This window comes from Rhagoletis pomonella, unplaced genomic scaffold, assembly GCF_013731165.1.
Source record: "Rhagoletis pomonella isolate Grant_MI unplaced genomic scaffold, Rhpom_1.0 Rhpom_scaffold_00010, whole genome shotgun sequence".
Lineage (NCBI taxonomy): Eukaryota > Metazoa > Arthropoda > Insecta > Diptera > Tephritidae > Rhagoletis > Rhagoletis pomonella.
Genome location: NW_023458564.1, coordinates 4,218,997 through 4,241,425, shown reverse-complemented (window position 1 = coordinate 4,241,425; position 22,429 = coordinate 4,218,997). Strand labels below are relative to the sequence as shown.

At 35.3% G+C, this 22,429-nt stretch overlaps 1 protein-coding gene across 7 annotated transcripts in view; it reads right to left on the bottom strand.

Annotated features, from left to right (window-relative positions):
• The window catches only part of LOC118745953, a 79,381-nt gene extending 60,769 nt beyond the window's left edge, over window positions 1-18,612 (bottom strand). For 2 of the 7 annotated variants that reach the window (XM_036479626.1, XM_036479628.1), the window contains exon 1: window positions 17,122-17,737. Coding sequence is in view for 5 of the 7 variants with exons in the window: in XM_036479630.1 (XP_036335523.1) it covers window positions 15,267-15,332 (66 nt within the window). In the remaining 2 variants the exon portion in view is untranslated. The other 5 variants (XM_036479630.1, XM_036479631.1, XM_036479632.1 and 2 more) reach the window with 5 other exon arrangements.
• Window positions 18,613-22,429: the final 3,817 nt, after the last annotated feature.

The following is a 22,429-nucleotide window of genomic DNA, read 5'->3' as shown; positions in this document are numbered from 1 at the left end:
CCGAAAAGAAACATGTGTCCCATAACCTCCACTCATTTATCCTGGCTGTAGCTGAGTCGGTGACCGGTGTTATATCAATAACTTCTGCCCTAATCCTATTACGGAACGTTGGCTTGTAAATATATATAAAAAAGCATGTAAAATATGTACATTCACTGAAAGTTAAATTAGTTACCTCTATTTGTACGCCATTATTTTATTAATGGGTTACGCAGAACATAAGATATTCAGGGCTGTCACTGAATCCATCGTTGTCCGATTTTAAGTAAAATCTACGAAAAAGCCGATCACGGAATCCGAATAGCTACGTATGCATTCAAAGTACATACATACATATAAGCTACGTTCGTATATAGCTATACGGATTCGGTGATCGCATTTTCGTAGATTTCTCAAAAATCGGACTACGATCGATTCAGCGATAGCTCATATTAATATTTTAAAAAATTTTACTTCAAACTTTTATATCTTCTTCACTCTTGACTTGCACTTAGTATTGCTGGAATCAGCGTATACATTTCTATCGAGTCACATTTTTGTTTTTTCATAGCGAAACGGTTGGTCCTCTAGACTTATACCGTTTTTAACATTTTGTTTAATAATGTATGCGATCAGTTGGCGGAATTCGGTTTTCTGATCCTATAATATTGGTAAATTTTACCATAACCAAGCTGTTCTTCTAATAGTATACTGTTACTTCTAATAGTATACTTTATTTACTATTTCTTCTACCATTTTCGCAGAAGGCGATCACATGCTTCCCCCTTCTCCCTACACCCAAAATACAACTATAGATTAAGAAGCATCAAATCTCAGCTGTCACATAACCTTTCATTATTAAATAATGCTAAACATTTATATTTATGTCTTATGGATTTTTAGATACCGATTAAATCCATTTACGCTAATAATGTCCATCCAAGCCCTTTGCGTTTTCAGCCTGCAAAAATAAGTGTACCGTTTCTTTCTTTAAAGTTTCTGCAGTGTCCTAAATTTGACAGTTGTCGACTTTCAAATGTCAACAAGCCCGTTAAAAGTTTTTGAGGTACGCAAAGGTTGTTCAATAGTGACTCACAACGACTTAAGATGGCACAACGCTAGCAGCCATCTTTAATTACAGGACAACTAGCCGCACCACCCCACAACCTTCCAGGATATGCATATGCCACAACAATAGCAACAGTTAATGTAAGTGGAAGAAAAGTGAAAAATGTCACAACTGCAGCACGGATCCGCTACAAAGGCGTAACGACTAAACGAGCAACACACGTGTGCGACAGGAGAACGCTGGTATGAGGCATGGCGGTGGTGGCAAAGTGCGGTAGTAAAATGTCAGTTTAATGTCACGAACTGCCAACTTGAAGAGGAGCAAGCACTTCAACGTCACAGCAGAAGCAACGAAGGCAACTTTTAGAGTCAGCGTGAAGGCAGGCAATGAACATCGGAACAAGGGAATAACCTTGTGCCGCTGGCTGAAAGACGACAAGGCTAGTAAGAGTATGTGAAAAGAAGAACTAGTAAATTGTGACGCAGTTAAACACTGAAGTGCAAAGAGCTCCATCGCACAGGATGTGAGTCGAGAGCGGCCATCATCATTGCAACGGGTAAGCGCCAACAAGGCAGCTGTGAAATGGAGTGAAGTTGATTTTATCATGAATAAAATATAATTTCATAGAGTGAGTGCGCATTTTATGCCCCTTCGCTGCCACTGCCGCCGTGTGGCACATCAAGCGAAAGAAAGTTGATAAGCAATATACCGACAGTGAACTGCTGGCTGGGCGGTGGTTTGGCAGCGCAGCTCAGGGCTGCTGTCAAATGAGCTGGTGAATTGAGACCTGAAAGCTGACAAAATGCGCTGCAGGCAATGATGAACAACATCACGACCGAAGCTATGTTCGTGCAAAAGTGTAAATGCGTACACGTTTCAAAGCTCGAGAGAAAAAAAAGCCAAGCAATTTGTCTTAAGTGCCAATTTTTGAGCTAGCTTCGCGTTGAGTACAACAATATTAAAACCAATAATGCATAAGTGAAAGTGTGTATGTATGTATGTATATATGTATGTGTGCGTAAGTAAAAGGGTTGATGAGTTTCAAAGCCATTTGTTTGCTTTATTGGCGATCATTTCTTTCGTGGGTGAAGGTCCCGTTACTCAAGAAAGCCGGATGAACAAATGTGTGTAAGGGCTAAACAAACGTTATACAATTTTTATACCAGCAACATAATAGTTATTAGAGCATGAACGAGAAGAGACGATTGCTGAAATTACATATATTATGGAATATAAATATTGGGCCGTATGCATTAAAACTAAGCAATTGCTTTTTCTTAAAATTTCATACCTTTCACGTCAGTTTATTTGAACGAATTGAGTAAAAGTTCTGAAATTTTAAGGAAAAGCATTTGTTTAGGTTTAGTGCAATAACTAAATTATTACAATTTCACTAATTTACTCAAAAAATATGTACTTTCTTGCTTATTTATGTATTGTTCGAAGATATTAAAAAATTTTGCGTTGATCCCATGCGAAACTGATTTGAAACTTCTTTTTTCTTTATTTCCCGTATCACAGTGGGCCGCCTCATACAAGCTAGCCGGAAAAAAATATTTTATTGCTTCAGATGCTTAGATTTGTTGTAAATAGTGGCATTACAAAAATTTACCTTGATCAAGGATTGATTAGATGACACCAGAGGTCCTTTGAGGAGGATTTGTAGCAAAAACGGTATACGGAAGGTATCTACATATATATAAATACGCCTCAATAAAATTTTGATTTAATATAATTTTAAAGATTTACACTGCAAAGAAAACACTACTTCAAGTTTGAATCTACAATTTTTTAATATATTCAATTATTTTTTAATGAATATATAACTTGTAACTACATATTTGTTTTTTTATATATATATATTTTTTTTTTTGAGTTATGTCTGCAAAATGTCACTGTCGGAGTGTGAACTTTCAACTACTTCATCAGTCGCAACTCTTGGATAACTATGACCGTTTCTTCGTACAGACTCTGCTTGATATAATACACAATTTGACATTGTTGCATGATCGCACAAATTTCGATAACTCGATATAATTTGAAAATTCCAAAAACCACGATTCGATAAATCGAAAAATTTCAGTAAATCAATAAATATCTCTAATAACTCGATAATTTCAAAGATACCTCAGATAAGTGCAAATACCTCAAAAATATTTTAAATATTCAAACTAATTAAACTTCTTTGACTCTTCCAATTCCTTAAATAAATAATTCACGAAATTATATACATACATATCTATGGTCCTGCACAATAACGACACAATTCGAAATTCAAAAAATAAAATCTCTTATCACTATTAAGTGACTCATGTCTCTAATCCTTGTCGAATCCATGTCTAATCTTTATTACTTAACTTAGCAATCCCTACTGCTTACTTTAGTAGTATTCTAAATTGCACTGAATTTTTTAAATAAGTTTTGGAACTAATCATATCTTTGAAATTTTAAAGTCCTTTTATTAAAAATCCTGACGCCAGAGAGAAAAACTTAAAACGCATTTTTACCATATTTGGCCCCTAATTTCGTGAGTATATTGACTGCTTCGTGGGTTTTTAATTTTTTCACCGCCAAATTGGGTCTTCCATTTTCAATTTTCAAATCAGACTTCAGATTCGTAGTCAGCGACCCCAAAACAAAACCCTCGAGTAACAAGTTTCAAGCCAATACAAGGAAGTTTTAAAAATATGTATCGTTTATCTAGTCTGTGAATTGTGTATCTAGTCTTAGTAGTCGTGCGAAAATTTTATGAAAAAATTAAGAATTTCAATACGATGCGTATAGGGACAATTCGAGAATCTAGGACAACAAAAATGTTTGCTCCATATTTATTTGACAGATTCCAATGAGATTTGGTATTTAGGGCTTTTTAAAAAAAAATTTGGATTGTACTGAAACTTGATAGCTAGGAACTTTCGAAGTCACTAATTACGAATTTAATATTCGATTTCCAAAATACATACAATTATATATATGAGCCATTCTTTTTTAAATCAAACGGATTTCGGAATGGATTTTTTTATAGGTTCTATACATGAAATAAGCTAACACGTGTTCGAGGAATTTTTTTTTTACATTTTTTTGTGATTCTGACTAATCATGTACTTATATCTCGGGTTTTTCTCATCGTAAAGACTTCATCTTAACGTCATTTTAAAACTAAAAAACGGGCTTAATACTTCTATATGTAAGATGGTCAAGATTGTCCTAAAGCTAACTTAGCTATTAACAGTTGAACTTTTTGAAGTTGAACTGCATAGTGAAGACCAGTAAATTAGGGATTTAAAATTATACCATCGTGTTCCTTGTTTAATGCTCTATAACAAACGTGGTTCAAAAAAATTGGCGTTTTTCAATAACTATTTTTGAAATATTTTTCTTTTTGACGAGATGATTTATTTTATGAGAATCAACAATTTTTTGTAATTTGTTTTCGAAAACTTATGTTGAGATAATATTTAGTAAGGTGTTAAACATCGTTTTTACAATTACAAATCCCGGGATTTTTGGGACCTTAAAAAGGCCAGGATTAACATTCCTAATGGCGTATGAGTAACATTTTCCGCCATATTGAATTTCGAAAATAAAATATCAATTTCGTTATCACTGACCCCTAAACCCCCTCGATACCAAGTTGCATAAAACTATATAACTATGTTTTAACAAAAAATCCGAAATTTTGAATTTTGGAAATTTAATATAATATCAGTAATCAGTCGCCTCGAGAAAACAGTCAGACATGTGAAGTAGATTCTCGTTTCGTCCCAGTATGCGATTTAAGCAAAATATGCTCTATTTAATGAAGGTGAACCGGGGGGACGAGTTCTTGATATTATTACATTGGCTCTACTCTTTGGAACTTTTTTATAATTCCAGTGAATATAAAATTTTCAAAATTTTTTAAATAAAAATGACATTTTTTAAAATATGTATTTGTTTTTTTTTATATTTATTGGCCTAATAACAAATCGTGTTCAACAATTTAATTGAGCTTGAGGTCGTTTTTAATGAAAGATTATTGTGGAGAAGCAAACAATGATGAGGAGATTTAGTGATCTCCGAAATAGCAACTGTAACTTCTACCATTTTTAAACTTTTGTTCTACAAAAAAACTATTTTAGTAACAAAAATTGCCGAATAAAGTACCTACTTACATGACCCCTCACTATCAATGTTGAAAAAACTGTAATTTATTGAAAAGAATAAAATGGCAAGTGACATTATTTTGTCACCACTTCAAAACAGAAATAATAATTTAATTCGATGAATGAAAGAATGACCAATTTCGTGGTTGTGCCAAAGCTACTGCCTTGTGTTAAAAGTAAAAATTTTTATGTTGGATTGTGGACTAGCTTATTTATAAAGAGTATTTTGAATGTATGTATTTGTTATAAGGTTTAAAGAATTTGTTTTTCCTATTTTAGTCGTAATTAGTCACTTTGTCCCTATGTGCGATATAGAGAAAACAACGGTAGCGTCTTTAGCAGTATCGGTACTTTGTTCTTGGCCACAGCAGATTTTGGTATGATGTCATCACAGAAATATTCGCATTAAATTTATTCTCATGGATAGTTATAAGTACATAATAACTTAATCCGGAATCGAAAACCATTTTTCACTGGTTGAATCTTAAAACTAAAACTTTATATATCGAGAATACTAAATTTTGTTCCATACATACCCACATATATAGACATGTACATTTATAACTATTCGTATACCAGTGCATTTCGTCATCTGATTTATGTGCATAAAAAGGAAACACAAAGCGAATTGTCGTCACTACCTTTACCGCAACGAAAACTTCTATTCAACCGCAAAATTTTTCAAACCTCTTTTTATTGTCATACTTGAATTGATGTATAAAACATTGGTATAGTTGAAATATTTACAACTGCATACAATCATACAATTCACATGGTACTGGTACGAGGGGTTCGTTGTATTTTGACCCATTTATGTATTTTAAATCGTTTCTCTTTGTATTTGTTTTACCCAACTTGTTCTTAGTGGGGTGGCAGTTGTACAAAGCCACCAAAGCCACGAAAGCTAGATTTGCAGCATCAAGTTTTGTAAACTGCAAAACTTTTATTGCAGTCAATGTGTCGACCTGGTGAACTATATTCGAGGAGCACTATACGATATCAAAAGCGTTTCTCTGATTTAAAAACAACAACAAAGTAAATAACTAAAAGAGAAAAAAATATATTATAAACATTTAACTACTTGGCGCTCACACATCGATATAACCAAAGGCGCTTAAAATATGTTTGTATGTGTTTATTGTAAATAATACATATAAAATACCGATAAACATATAACGACGGAGTCCCAACAATAATCAGCCTGAAGGAAATATCGTCTCCAACATCAAATTAAAGAAATCACATGTAAGAGAGCCGGCCTGTCTGAAACCCCATTTGGTAGCAAACGGCTCGGAAAAGTCTTTCCCAATTCTGACGGAGCTAATGGTATTGGGCAACGTCATTATACACAGCCATATCCGTCTAGTAGGGATACCAAACTTAGGCAACTCTCTTTTCGTGCTGTCGAAAGCGGCTTTGTAGTCGACAAGTCTAAACCACACTGATAAGACGCACTCCATCCGCTGACTGTAGGCTTCAGCTTTTCACAAAATACGCTCGAAAAGACCATACTAGTACGTCATATAAAGAAGGCTGATCCCGCGGCAGTTGGCGCGTATGGCGGGGTCGCCTTTCTTGTGGATTGGACAGAGCACACTTAAATTCCAGTTTGTCCAACCATATTCTGCATAAGAGTGGATGCATGCACCTTATCAACTCCTCGCCGCCGCACTTGAATAGCTCAACTGGCAGGCAAGTTGCTATTCGAATCTCGTCATTTCCTTCGCTGGGTTTACCTTTCAAAATCGTGGGACATTATTCCGTTTCCAATTTTAGCGAACTCTGGACATCGATCACTAGGTCTTGAAACCTTCCATAAGTCGCATAAGAGCGATTTTTCTGTTTTTGGCTACAACAATAAAGGGGTCCAAGTCGATGTTTGTCCTTCGGAATGTACGAATGTCTAAAACACTGGAAGCGTGCCTTCCGTCTATCACAACATAATCGGTGTGGTGTCTCGTTTTTCTATCTGGAGACAGACACGTAGCTCGATGGATCTCTTAATGATTTAACCAAGTAATCAAGTAATGCATACTACCATGTTGACATCGAAGTCGATCAGCCGAAGTCGATAGTCCGTTATCGGCTATTTCGTCGTGGAGGCTGAATTGTGTGACGGTGGGTGCAAGGAGCGCTTCCTTGTCCACCCTGGCATTGAAATCACTAAGCATGCAAGCTAAGCGAGATGTTGAGGAATTTTGCTCCACGCATTTTTTGTCTTACATTTTTTGTTTCACATTTTTTGGAGGGAATTCTAAATCACATTCGCTTAATAGTTTCCCGTAGTTGTCATCAAAAGGAGGAGACATCATTCGAGGCTCTATTATTTTGTTCATTGGGGCTAGTTTTTTTTGCGTGCCGGGCTTTGCCTATGGGTGTCCGGTTGCTACCCAGAGGGCACTTGGTGTTAACACCGGAAGTTGTGAGCCGGTTGAAGCTGATTAAAAATAATCTCTTTTCATCACTCCTGGTAAATGGCGTTCAAAACTGTCACAGGATGCGTGGACTTCTGCATCCGGAACCATCCTTTACTGATCACTAGAATGTTGCAAATCCGAAATAATTGCCAATCCTACGGGAATTAAAATTGCATTCATTTGATCCGATTGCAGGACTTTCATAGCACTATAACTCCTGCTTAAATGAAATTGGTACACATATTTCAATCGTTTAAAAATAGTTTCTTTAAACTGACATATCTACATCGAGTTGACGATTGTTTAACCTGAACCCTGGCAGCTTGTGAATCGGTTCGAGCAATAAAAAGGCTTTGAGATTTCAAAACACACTCTCAGTTGCATAATTAAGGTGATTTTTGGAATAGACATATCAAAATCAGATTTTAAAAATTCAAAATGGCGGATCCATATTCGATCTACCATTTATCAGGGGAAAGTTAAAATCGACCGTACGTACATTGCGTATGAGCAACATTTTCATCTCGTCTGGGTAACTCATACCTAATGTGACCAACTATTTCATAGCTCAAAGAAGTACAGAAACTCAAAACCAAAAATAGTATGAAAGTAATGAGAAAAAGGTTAAATCAAAATATATCAAAACGGTAACAGTGTACTAGTTCAACAAATAAATTTTATTAATTCAAAATCTATATTATTTATTGTTCTAAGACAAATGCGCTTATTCCCAGCGATCTCACTAATCGTACAGGGACAAGTCATGTATCAAATTGAAGTGCTCGATCTGAAACTTTGCACGAACATTTCAGATTTAAAAATCATTTTGAAATATTTGCATGGAAACAAATTTTAAGATTTACATTCATCATTCATTTCACGTTCATTTCAATAGGCAGCAACTGCAGAGCGCTCTGAATATGGAGTGAAAAGGGACTCCCACCTTAACACCTCGAATGAGTGTTTTCGGAGCGCTTCGAATATGGAGTGAGAAGGGAGTCAAAGTGTTTTTTAACCACGCACTGAACGAATTTAGAAAAAAATTGTTTATGTATATAATAAACGCAGTATGATTTCTTTCTCCTAATATGTAAATGTACATACATATGCATACATTCAGCGCGTGGCAAAGCCTCGCACATCCGTGATCGGCTAGTTAATTAATAAAATCGGAAAAATAGGAGAATCATAATGTTTTTTGCGCAGTTTCGAAATCACACTTTTTCGTGTTCTTATTTTAAAACTACAAACGTTTGTCGTTTGGGCCGAGACCAGAAAACTTCCCCGATTTCCTTTATCCTTACGCTCTTAGTCCGTAAATTTTGTTCGTGCCCTACCTACCTTTGTACCAAGCCCTAAGCAGCATCTGTTAACTTACATTCTGGGAGCATATTTCTCGTTGATCAATAACATTAAATGAAAGAATTAGTCTTCATTATTGGCATGTTTATGCTGGATCTTAGTTAAACAATGTCTTTCACTACTTCAGAGACCTCGTTCACCGCTATGCCAGCGCATTTTTATTATTTTTCTTAGCTTCAAAACTGCACTTCTCTTCTCAATTGGCGCTGTAACCGCCTAAGCGATTTTGCAAATGCCAAGTGAAGCCAAGTCATTCTCCACCTGGTCTTTCCAACACATAGGAGGCCTTCCTCTTCCTCTGTTACCAGCATCGCGGCCCGCATTGAATACTTTCAGAGGAGGAGCGTTTCTGTCCATTCGGACGGCATGCCAAAGCCAACGGAGCCGCTGAATTTTAATTCGATGCACTATGTCTATATCGTTGTAAAGCTCATACAGCTCTCCGTTAAATTGTCTGCGGTAATCGCCACCGCCAACGCGTTAAGGTCCGTAAATCTTTCGCATAACATTTCTCTCGAAAACTCCAACAGCCGCTTCACGTTTTCATTGTCCATGCCTCCGCACCATACACCAGCACAGGCATGAAGAGTGACTTATAGGGTGTGATCTTTGTACGACGAGAGAGGACTTTACTTCTCAATTGCCTACTCAGTCCAAAGTAGCACTTGTTGGCAAGAGTGATTCTCCATTGGATTTCAAGGCTGACATTGTTATTGGTGTTAATGCTGGTTCCCAAATCAACGAAGGCATCTACTTTTTCAAACTTGTAACTATCAACAGTGACGTGGGTGCCCTGATCTGACTGTTTGTGTGATGACAGGAGATACTTCGTTTTGTCCTCGTTCACCACCAGACTTATTCGCTTTGCTTCCCTATCCAATCCCGAGAAGGCAGAATAGATGTAGCCCTTGTTTTTACCGATAATATCGACGTCGTGGGCATACACCAGCAATTGTACGCTCTTGTAAAGTATTGTGCCTGAGCGGTTCAGTTCTGCGACTCTTATTATCTTCTTCAACATCAGATTAAAGAAGTCACATGAAAGAGAGTCGCCCTGTCTGAAGGCGCGTTTGTTGGCGAACGGTTCGGAGAGGTCTTTCCCAATTCTGACGGAGCTGGTGGTATTGCTCAGTCATTTTACACAGCCGTATTAGTTAGGCGGGGATGCCAAATTAAGACATAGCGGCCTATAGGCAACTCCTTTTAGTGCTGTCGAAAACGGGTTAAAGGCGACAAATAGGTGGTGAGTGTCGATTTTTTTCTCGCGGGTCTTTTCCAAGATTTTTCTCGCTTCCTTCTTCAGTTCCCTATAACGGACCGCAGCGTGGCACTATAGGCGGCATCTATTTTCTCCGCGGCTTCTTGACATTCCTCATTGTACCAGTTGTTCTTTCGGGCTCGCTCAAATCGAACTACTTCTTCGGCGTCGGTACTTAATGATCGGGAAATGTAGTTCCACTGCTCGTTTATGTCGGATTGTCAGAGAGCAGGTGTGTGAGTCGAGTGGCGAATAAATTGGCCGTCTGTTGTGATTGCAGCTTTGCGACGTTAAGCTTTCCTTGCATTGTTGGGCGCACATTTTCGGCTGTACTAATTTAGTATTATTTCAATTGACGTATAATTAGATAGTCGTTTGTCCGACTTGTAACTCAATCAACATCAATTAGGATAGCATGCATGAAAAGCATGAGTAAAATACGCTCACTAGCCTTAGGCTGAATTTATATGAGAAAACTCGTTCGTGTAATTGATGATACAAAATTCGCTGCCCTCAAATTAGACAGCAAGTCAACGTTTGCAGGCGATTATCGCCTGTGAAAAAATCCGTTAGAAAGGATTATATCAATCTAGTTAAAGTGATCTACCTTTACCAAAAATCTCGAGCTTACAACAGGTTGACTAATAAAACTAAATATGTCATCGCGCATCCAGTAGCTTTATCAATTTTGCATAAATTCGATTTTTACACTCTTTCCTTTAAGCCTTTGATATGAGTTGAAATTCAAACGCATACGCGAGTACCGTTGTTTAATTTTTTGTTTGGCAATATTGTTAGTATGCCAACTTTAAATTTTTTTTTGATCCTGCTGACTTCTTTATTATTCTTGTAAATAGTTACACGTTTGTAGTTTTTCTCTTGTCTTGCTGTCTTGTTGCGTGAAACAGACGCTATTTCCTTTACAGTTCTTTCAACTCAGGTCGACATTGCATTTCGCAGCACACCAAAGTGTTATTAGTTCTGACATCCGCAGATTCATGCCTGAGTCTCCGGCAATTTATCTTTGTTACTTTTACTCAACAGGGTTGACAATGTATGTATATGCATGTATACTCTGCATGTCCTTTTGCCAACTAGCATTTGTTTTTAAGGTTTAGTAGACATCTATGCCTATATAACTGTGTGCTTAGTCTCTAATTTGTTATTGCATAGCTACGAGAGTCACAAGAACTCAAAAGCTGGTTGATGTTCTCTTCCATATACATATGTATCTAAATTTCCATAGACTTATGTACATATCTGTGGCATTTTATTAAAACAATCTAAGTGACTTTGAAAGGTTTGACTTTGAATTAAAATATAATAAGTTCCCCTTGAAAAAGCTTACATTTTTATTAAGCTTCCATTAAAAGGGCGTCTTAATCTACACTTATGCCTAGTTAATCCATAAAGTAATGCTTGGGAACCCAATGAAATATTGATTTAAAGGGAAAATAACCTCTCTGGAGATAAGTTGTTTAAGTAAAATGTCACAGTTATCTACGTAAGTAGTATGCACTTACATACATACATTACATGCGCTGTTGTTCCGGATTACTTTTTCCAAACTTTTGCTTTGTTAATTCTTTCTTTTTGTGCCACTAGTTTTTGGACAAATTGTGACATATCCATTTGGAAATTCGCTTTGCTTTGCATGCATAAAACAGTGGCTCTTTTTGCACCATCCAGTTTTCCAGCATGAAAACGCAAAATAAAGGAAAAGATTCGCTCCACTTTCAGTGAAAAATTGCAAACACATATGATGGCACTGAATACCGCTTGTATCTGTACATTAGAGCTGGGATACTATCTTGAAACTGTTGAAAGCTGTCGCCACTATCGATTGTTTTTGAAAACTATCGATGTCGGGTTTAGCGAAACTTCTCTCTTTATATCTCTTAACATTACATTAATTTTTTTTTATCCAAGAAAATTCACAATACAATCGGCAAAAAAAAATTTTAGTTATTGGAATTTTTAGCAACTATAAGCTTACACTGAGGTATAGTAAAATTGAATAAGCTATAAAACCGCTTACACAAAATTCTTATAGAAATTCGAATTAAAAAGCTTGAAATTTTAATGATTTTGTAGTTTTTTATGTTTACTACAACTACTAAAGTACTACTAGTAAACAAACAAAAAATAGTCAAAACTGCTAAAAATGTTGTGTTGCTATTATTTTGAGCAGTACTTTATTCGTTTTCTTATAATATGGTAAAATCTTAATAGTTTCCTTTGTCCGGATTTCGATATGCGCCGCCGCATTTGATCTCAGTTGAACTTTTATAAGTATGAGTTGTCAATTTAAACGAATATCTTTTGTTTTGTTTTGTAGTATTAGAAATGTATTATTATAGCCAATTTCACTGCTTTGCACTTCAAAAGGGACAAACATATGTATATATAATTCAGACGCATAAATGAAATAATTTTATTTTATTATGATAAGTATTTTTGGTACACTCAAATTTAAACAAATTTATATAATCTCTTTAACTTACAAAATAATTTATAAATTTTATAAATTTATTAATTATTTAATTTTTTAGCAATTTAGCATTTCAATTCAATACCTCTCACGACGATAGTACGATCGATACTATCGATGTTTTCAACTATCGTTTCGAAAACTATCGAGTGGTGGTACTATCGATAGTATCCCAGCTCTACTGTACATATGATCAGCTAGGTATGTATATACTTTTAAAACTCAGATCATGAAATCCGAAATTAGTTTTCACGGACTTACTGATGTAATTTACGTCATTCCCTTATAAGCAGTGATCGGACTTTAAAAAAAAATTCTGAGTGGTAGAATCTGGAAAAAAAATGTGGTAGATTTCCCAAAAATGTAGTAGATCTCAGGTTTTGGATCAAACTTTGTACAAAAATTAAATAAATTCTGCAAGGTTTCCGTTAAATTACAAACTTTTTAATTAGACTCTAAAAAAAAATAATTTTAGTATAATAAAGTGCAAGATTGAATTGCTAAAAATTGCGTTGAGTTTTGTCAATTATTTTCCTTGACAGTGTAAAGCAGTTACTTCCATATCAAGATATTTTTCGAACATAATTTGCAACCTTGCTGAGTGCTGCCAGATTTTCTTTTCATCACATCAGGATGTAGCGAACAAATGTGGCACGTTACAAAAACCGCTACTTGGGATTTGCCGATTTTGACAATTCTCAAGTAAAAGTAAACGCCTCTGAAACTTTAGATGCACTGAAATTTGCTAATACTTTCACAAAAGTATTTTTTTAACATTTTCGCTATTAATTCTTTTTATAAATCATATATTTTGCAATTTAACATAATAAAACCACGTTTCCTGTCGAAAAATTTATTATTGAGAAAATTTACTATTTTACAGTTTATAGCTTTGTTTACTTTTACTTGAAAAATTTCATCGCCGCCGGGAATGTGGAATATTGTATTATATAATTCTTGTTACCAAATAGTGTTTAAGGCTGGACAATTTTTGCTCTTAAAATTAAGAAAATTATGTCGACCAAAAATAAAACTAGGTACTCAAAAACGCGAATATGTGGTACATTTTAGACCTTGTGTGGTAGATGCTCAAAAAAGTGGCAGATCTACCACAATGTGGTAGAAGTCCGATCACTGCTTACAAGGCACTAAGGCTTTCCAAAACAAATTTAGGGTAATAAACCGAGGAATTTTACCCTTCAAACGCATTTTCCCAACAGAATAACCTCAGTATATTTATGAATTTATCAAAAAGTTTTGATTACTTTTTATTAAATAAAATTATGGTCCAGCATGCCGAGATTTGTTTTATTAGCATTCAATGTTTAAGCAGCCATAACAAGCCTTTGACAAAATGTGTGTGTCGAAGCCGCAGCCCCTAATCTTAAACGTAGAATACGTAATTCAAGTTGAATTCAAATTTTAAAATAGGTCGCAACTCTCCTAGATGTAGTTAAGAAATAAAATCTCTTAAAAACAACTTTGGTTTATATATAGTATATTAAAGTAATTTATTAAACTTATTGCATAAATTAAATTAAGCTTTGTAACCAGGTGGCAACCCGCTTCAAAATATTTTCAAACCAAAACCTCTTTTGTCTGGAAGCCATATTTAAATTTTCTATTTTTTTTAAACAGGTGGCAACGCTCCTGCATGTACTACAATTGGTCACAATGAGGGGCGGAAGCTGGCAAACGTCAGACTGCCTCTCAATGATTTTACCTTGTAAATAATGTTTTTATCATCGTATTTGGAACTGTACTCCTCATGCCGTCAAAATTAAATTCAACAAAAGCAACTTGAGCAAACTTCCCTCTATAACTATTTCTCTTCTAGTAGTATTTATCTAGTCCATAATTTTTAGTTTGTACATTTTATTTACTGAGATCTAATATCATATTTCATATTTTGTTTTAATTCTTGCATTAATATTAATTTACCTCTAAGTCTGTTTAGTTACATATATTGCTGTTGTACTTCAAAAGACTAAGTCTTATCGTACTAATTTTAAATAAAGATTAAAGAATGAATGAAAGAATATTTACCGTTGTTTCTACGACAGAAACCGAATTGGTTTCTTAAAAAAAGGAATCTGTCGATAGGCTTAGAATTTTATCTTTGAAATGCCATACTTTTCCTTTAAATCGTTTCATTAGTTCTCGTGTAAGGAGCGTTTTCATGAAGCTCTAAAAATTACAACTACAACATTTGAGCATAGCCTCCATACCGAAACGTAATACGTATTCTAAAACCAAAATATATGCGACAAATCTGGGACTGTCACCTATCGAAGTTTCAAAATTTCCGAACGATGGCGTGTTACCGGTCTCAACAACAATTTAGTCACAAGTTAACAGAAAAATTATGTATGACACTTAAAAGTTTGCTGAGATATTTCAAGCTGGAGTGTTTTTCAACTTTCTAGATTTTACTACTTACGATACTTAGTTAAGCACTTTTTTCATATGAGTCTCTGGTTGGTTCAAATCTTAATTTAAATACATATATGATATTTTTCTTTACACTATTTACACCATTACATACCTCTACGTGACCCCAACCGTCCGCATTCATTTTCGCGGCAGCTTCAACACTCTCTTTGGCGCCCATGTTCTCAGTTTATTGAATTTTTTTTTTTACAGAGAACTCTTCTTCAAATCTTAAATTTTCCAAAAAAACAGAGCTACACCAGATCGATGTGAAAGTGTTCTGCTAGACGTTCAGTTTAGACACTCAAATTACTCATACAAGCGCAATTGTCAAGTGATGCATCTGTTCAACTCGAGTTTGCTGGCAACGCCTGCTGCGTTTAAGTAATGATATGTAAAGAGACTTCGCGAAATAGGTCACAATTTAATTAAGCTTTATTTTGATTCAGTTCGACGCCTATAAGTAACTTTTCACTTTCGCTACACTACAGTTGTTGTCCACTTTTCTTTTGCGTTTTAAAGCGAGCTTAAATTTTCGATTGGCTCAATCAGATGTCACTCTTTAATTACAGATGACTGTGATGGGTTGTGTTTTCACTTTGTCCTACTCAGCTGTCAAAGTTTGTTTATTTTGACATTCGCATACAATCAAACATGCAGGCGTTTTGACTGCGACTGCTCCACTTGGATGCTGCACGGCGAGGCTTCTTCGTTCACTTTTTTAAAACCAAGGAGGCTGCAGGTGCTCTCTCTTATACTTATTCTCTTGTTTCAGCTGCTTAATGTTGCGCTCTCTTTGACTTGCTGGCTGTTGGCTGCTGGCTGCTAGTCTGTGTTTATTATATCGTTTTTGTTTTTGTTGCTTCTAGTCGCAGTTTCGTTAAGTACCTATGATTGTAAGATTTGTTAGTGCCGCTGCTGCTGTGCTAATTTTTCCTCTCGACTGCGACAACTGCAGAAGTTTTGGGTGTTTTCAATGCTTTGTAATGTCGTTTTGTGCTTTAATATATGTATGTACTTTATTGTTGTTTGTAAGGAGAATAGTTTTATAGTTAGTTTATGGCTGCTTTATTTCGATTATTATTTTTTGTGCTTTGTTTTCCTTACTTTGTCGTACTGGTTTTAAGCTTTTAAATTTGCTTAAACTTCTCGACTCTCCTTAATGAAGCGTGTTCGGTGATAAAATCGTATGCTTTCGTAAATACGTGCGTGAATTTACGTGCATATTTTGTGTAATTTTCGAAGTCAAGCTCAAAAAATTCGTAGAAATATTTTCACTTTTCGCAATCTTTTACAGCTGGTTTTTCACAATTTCCACTTTCTAAGCGACTGCCTTGGTCGTTTGCCACGAAAAGACTTTAGTAACGAGAAAAGTCAAACGCACAGCTACATTCATATACGGGCACACACACACATACATACACACACATATACCTACACATATGTATGTACGTAAGTTCAAACAGGCTGTTGTGCTGTTACACGAATAAACGACGAATGCGAAAAACTTTAACGACTGGCTTTGTATAATATATATTTTTACACTTTTTGCACGCCTTTCGATTATTTTGCTACATATTATATGCGAATTTTGCTGCGTAAAAATTAAATTTTCCCCTTCAACCTTAGCACACGAATCCACACAGGCAATGCTTTATTGGATGAGTTCAAGGCTCCGGAAAATGTGGAAAATTAGAAGAATCCTACAATGCAGTTGTCCGCTGCTAGAGATCCCATGAAAATAGTTTTAAAAAGTTTTCGAAAGTTTGCCGAGCCTTTTTTTTTTGGGGGCGTTCTGTTACAATTTATGTTTTTTTTTTGGCTATAATTCACTTCTCGCACATATTTTGCAGCGTATACTTTTCTTGCTTTACCACGTTTATCACTATTTTATTAACCAACTTTCGCACTCTTTAAATTGCCATTTTTTTAAATAATTTTATTAGCCTTAAAACTTTTCACCCACTCACTTTCTGTACAATAACTCTGAAAAGTATGCAATATTTTTGGAATTATTTTCACTTGGCTCTCAACTCCCACTGCTGCTACGCACGACTGCTGAACGACAAATGCGCACGTTGAGCGTTGAGACGAACGGTAAAGCAAATTCAGCGAATGCTGCCACCACTTTTACTCACACAAACACAACACAAGCACAGTTACAGACACATCGATAAAATGCTGCTGTGGCACTGGCAATCAGCGTCCCTATCACACACACACATACACACACATCAACACATAAATACTGTTGCTTTACTGCCGAATGCTGCTGCTGCTGTTGGCGGCGACGTTAACGGTGTGGCTTGACGTGCGACACTAGGCAGACGGCAGGCGGCGGTGGTGGCTGCTTCTGACGTTGAAGTCGCGTTAATGTTGCTGACGATAATGATGATTACAATGTTGTGGATCGATACAACAATGCGTCGCAGAGCGAAATATTTTAAATTAATGTTGGACTACGTTTGGTTATCAGGTAGTTTATTAGGTCACTTTACCACTTTGTTATTCATCTAATTTCCTTAGTAAAATTGCTATTTTTCACTCGTTCATATAAACATTTGATTTTTATCCTTTTTTTATTTCACACTCACATGCCGCTGATTAAATCCGTGAATTCGCCTTCAACTTTAAACCAAAGTATTTGTCAGCAAATGTCAAAACACTGGCCAAGTAAAATGTCAAAAACTCAACGAAACTTCAGGTCTCAAACTGAACGTTTGTGTAGTTCAATGGAGAGCGCACTTTCTCTTTCTTGGTGCGACAATATCTTTACCAAAATATTGAAATTTTCTTAACAGAAGATTTCACTTTGTAAAACTCTGTTCAACTTTATCACTATTTATGCATAAAACACTTGCCTTCTTTTCACTAAGCGCTGTTTAGTTTTGATTATTTATACAGTATTTCTATTCTCTTTCGGCACTACTTTCGCAACCTCTTTGCGCTGCGATTTAGCTGCTTTGGAATGAGAGAATCGGCGTAGAAGTTGCATAAATCACCACACCTTAATTTACTTTTTTCAATTAAATGCAGAAATTCTTTGCAATCACACGAAAGGGAAGCTTCAGATCATTGTTATAATTTTCATTACGCAGTTCACTTTACTGTTTACACTTTCAAGACCAAGCCATCATTTGCATTTTCTACCAGGCGCACTTTTTTCAAGCACACTGCAAATGCATGTCCCGGAAAGAGCAAATTCATCAACTTCCAATTTTAGAATTTCACTATTCATGAATTTATTTTTGAGTTTTACTTTTCTACCATTCAGATGGTCATTTTATTTTTCACTTCACTTTTTTCACTGCCCAGCATTTACTTATCTACACACAACATTTACATATAGACTATTATATATATATTTTGCTTGATTCTCTGTGGCAGCTCAGCTTTCGCCTAGAAGCATAACAACACCGCTACACAACCGAAGGCTTCGAAGTTTTGATATTGTTTGACCGCAGCTTCAATTCAATTCTGGCTGGCTGTGGCCTGAGTTTTGGTCCAGTTGCTGATTTGCGAATTCGCCGTCATGTAAAGAGGAATTGCATGCCATTGCATGTGGCGCTCGAAGAGCATTTGTTGAAGGAACTCTCAGAAAATACACTCGCACATACCAAAACATGCATCCATACATACTTAAATAAGTACATATGTACATACAGTGCGGGTGTGCGTAGGCACAGGTCCGTGTGTTTACATTTTTATTGTATGTAGTGACTGCACTCATTTTGCTGTTGTTTCATTTTAATGGATGCCATGACTTGCACGTCAACCAGCCACCACACACACACGCACACACACCGCCAGCCAGCCAGCCATCCAGCTCAGCATTCCGACAGCTGCTCCAGTAATATTTACGCTTGAATGTATGTGTGTAGGTGTTTACTCATGTATATGCATATATATATGCGCCTGTGTGCTTGCTATGTGAGTATTTGAGTGTTTTCTGCGTGCTAATGGAGAACGTAGAATTGTTGGTGAATCGGTTTGGTGTTGGTTTAGCGCTTTTACTGTTAGTTTCTCACACATTTACTCCTCACATCTTTTCACCTATTTCACTGGTGAAAGTTGTTCGCTATTAACACTGTCACTTGTCATTTTTTTGCAGCGTTTTTGTTGTGAAAGTAAGGATTCTTCACAGACATACAACCGCACACATACCTAAGTATGTTCAAAGGTGAGTATGTGCAGAATTAAAATGCATTTAAGTTCTTTGTTTTACTTCTAGTAGCTCATTGTGTTATCATTTTCGTTTAGACTTTGTGTGTGTGCGTTTTTTTTCGTTTGTTTCATTATTCGAGTTGGAGTTCATTGTTTTCCGTTTATACATGGTTACACATACATACATACATACATACGTGTACATTTAGAGAAGCACTGGCTTGTCAAACGAATGTAGGGCAGCAGTGATTATGTTTGCATTTTAATTGTTGTTGAAGATTTTTTATGTATGTACTACATGTGCGGCGATGTTAATTCGATCAAAGCTTCAATTGTTTTGAATAAGTACTCCAATAATTTTATTTATGCACATTTTCCTTTAATGGTTGCATCAAGTGGTGTGAGATTTTTTGGCAACAAAAAAATTTATAAAACAAAAAGAACGTCGTGCACTATTGTGTTAAGCGATTCGATTAGCTCAGTAATGTAAGGGTCAAGGTTGAAGGGTTGCTTTTCAAATAAGTGTAAAATAAGGGTACCAAACGAAAAAATTTTACGAAAACCTTAAATTGAACATTTAGAATATTTTTGAGGTATTTTACGAGCGCTGCTACCAGTTGAAATAGTTAATTTAAAGCAAAAAAAAAAATAATAATTTGAGAATTCTTGCTTTGAATCTTAAGTTTAAAAATTTTATTTTTGGCTTTTCAGTTCACTTGTATTATATTTTTTTAAACTTGGTTAATTTTTTTGGTAAAAAGCTTTAAGGCAACCAAAGGTACAGTAATTTTTTTATGAAAGTAAAATTGAATGTTTAGCACAAATAATGCTTTTTGAATTCTATTCCTAGGTATATGAGCAATTTGTAAAAAAATTAAATTTATTAAAAAAATAAAACAAAACAAGAATTGCAATTTTACAAACTGACCACTTTGTTTTGTTGCCCAATAAGTTCATAAAATCATAAGATTCGAATGAATGGTTGCTGAAATATTTCAAAAAGTGTAACTCCCTTCTCTCCGCAGAAAAAAATCGCTTAAGCATTCTTGCATTTATTTCAATCAATAGAGTTCCAGAAACAAGTATGTACAATAAATAATAACTCAAGTATTTTGAACAATTTTAGCCCTAAAACGTTTATTTAGGCGAAAAAGTATGTACATCAAAATGTTATTAAACGGTGAACACTTGTGTGTCACCCAATGGAAAAAAATGAGGATTTGAGAAACTAAAATTCCATTTTTACAATTTTTATTGGCACACTCGAAAATCATTCTAAAACTGTTATATATGTACATACATGAAGTAGGTAATATATGTATGTATTTGTGCATAAGGAATACTGTGTAAAAATCTCGCACGCTGATATGCAATTATGACTTTAAGTTAAGGCGTGCGAGGACTGCGTATGGTGCTACGTGGCGAATACGTTACATACGGAACTATGGGTATATCGCATACCTATGTAGATCTAAAGTGCGATCAACAGGCCTATTCTGCGTTGGTAACAAAAATTTTGTTACCGGTAAATAAAATTCTTATCAATTTTTAAACCATTTTCGCATTCTGCGCACTCATGTAACCGGTACATTTTGTTACCATCTCATAAACAAGTAACGAAATATTGCCCCGTTATGTATGCAACACCAAGAATTTCTACATAACTTCGTAGCTGTATTGCTGAATAAATTAAAACGTTGCCAGGGTAAATAGTATTGCGGTTGCAAGAAGTGGTGAACATTGTTGGTAAAAAAATTTGCTTGTTACTAAATGTTCGGTAACAAGCAGAATAGGCCTGCAAGTCAAAAGAAAATTAAGACCTTCTTATACCTTTCATGAGCGTGAAATAGTATTATAACTTTGGTCCGATGTTTGTAAGTACCAGAATAAGAAGAGATAGACCCATTAAAATGTATACTTATTTGATCAGAACGTCGAACGGAGTCGATTTAGCCATGTCCGTCTGTCCATCTGTTTGTATGCAATCAGTCCTGAGATTTTTTAATCTAAATTTTATTACAAATTTTTAAATATAGCAATTAAAAATTTATAATAATTTACCTCAACTATTCTTCTCTTTTTAACCGACTACAAAAAAGGAGGAGGTTATCAATCCTTATTTTTTTATGTATGTTACCGCATAACTTTGGACCACATTAACCGATTTCGATAAAACTTTTTCTGGTGCCCCAGGGGAGGTCCCATACTAATTTGGCGTAGATCCGATCATTAAATCATGAAGAAATATACAGTACTTCTAAATTTTTATATTAGAATTGAAGTCGGTTGTGATTTTTGCTTAAAAATTACTTATTACTGTAACAATTGAATTGTACCGAGCCCTACAAAGGAATTTTGCTTGCTTGAGAATTTTCGTTATAAGTCCTCCACATGTACAGCTAGAAATATGAAATTTGGCACTACAACTGATTGTTCAAATACAAGTTTGTGCGATATAAGTCCTTTATTTAGGTAGCTAAGCACTTAAATTGTGTTACCGCTTTACATACCGATCACACATAACACTTAAAATCATTTAGATTGGTGCTTTATAAGGTATATCCTCCATACCACTAAATTTTTATATATTTTTTTATACATATACATATGTATGTACAGTAGAGTGGTCCACAAACAATAAAGTTGGAATTTTAATGCCGCACTCGCAACCGCCCGCCCCTCCCCCCAAAGAATTGTTCCGAACCGAACAAAATATACCCATATTTTTTATTTTGAAATCAAAAAATATTTAGGGAGTGCTCACAGCGCTCAAAGTTTTCAATGTATTTTATATGGGGAAAAACAACTTTTCGTAGAAAGGGTATAAAATTCTTGAAAATCAATATTTTCAATCGGAAAACTGTGATTCTCGTCAGGAGACTTCCAGTATTAAGATCTAATTGTTTATTCAACAATTTTATAATATTTTAGATTTTTTATTGGTCCCCCCTTTGGTATTTCTGGGCGTTTTGGATGACCTATCAAATATAGTGAAGAAATGGTTAAAAAAAACAATTGGGTATTTTTACTGGGAATCACCTGAAGATAAGCAAAGTTTTCCTATCGAAAAATATCGATTTTCAAGAATTCTATACTATTTCTACGAAAAGTTGT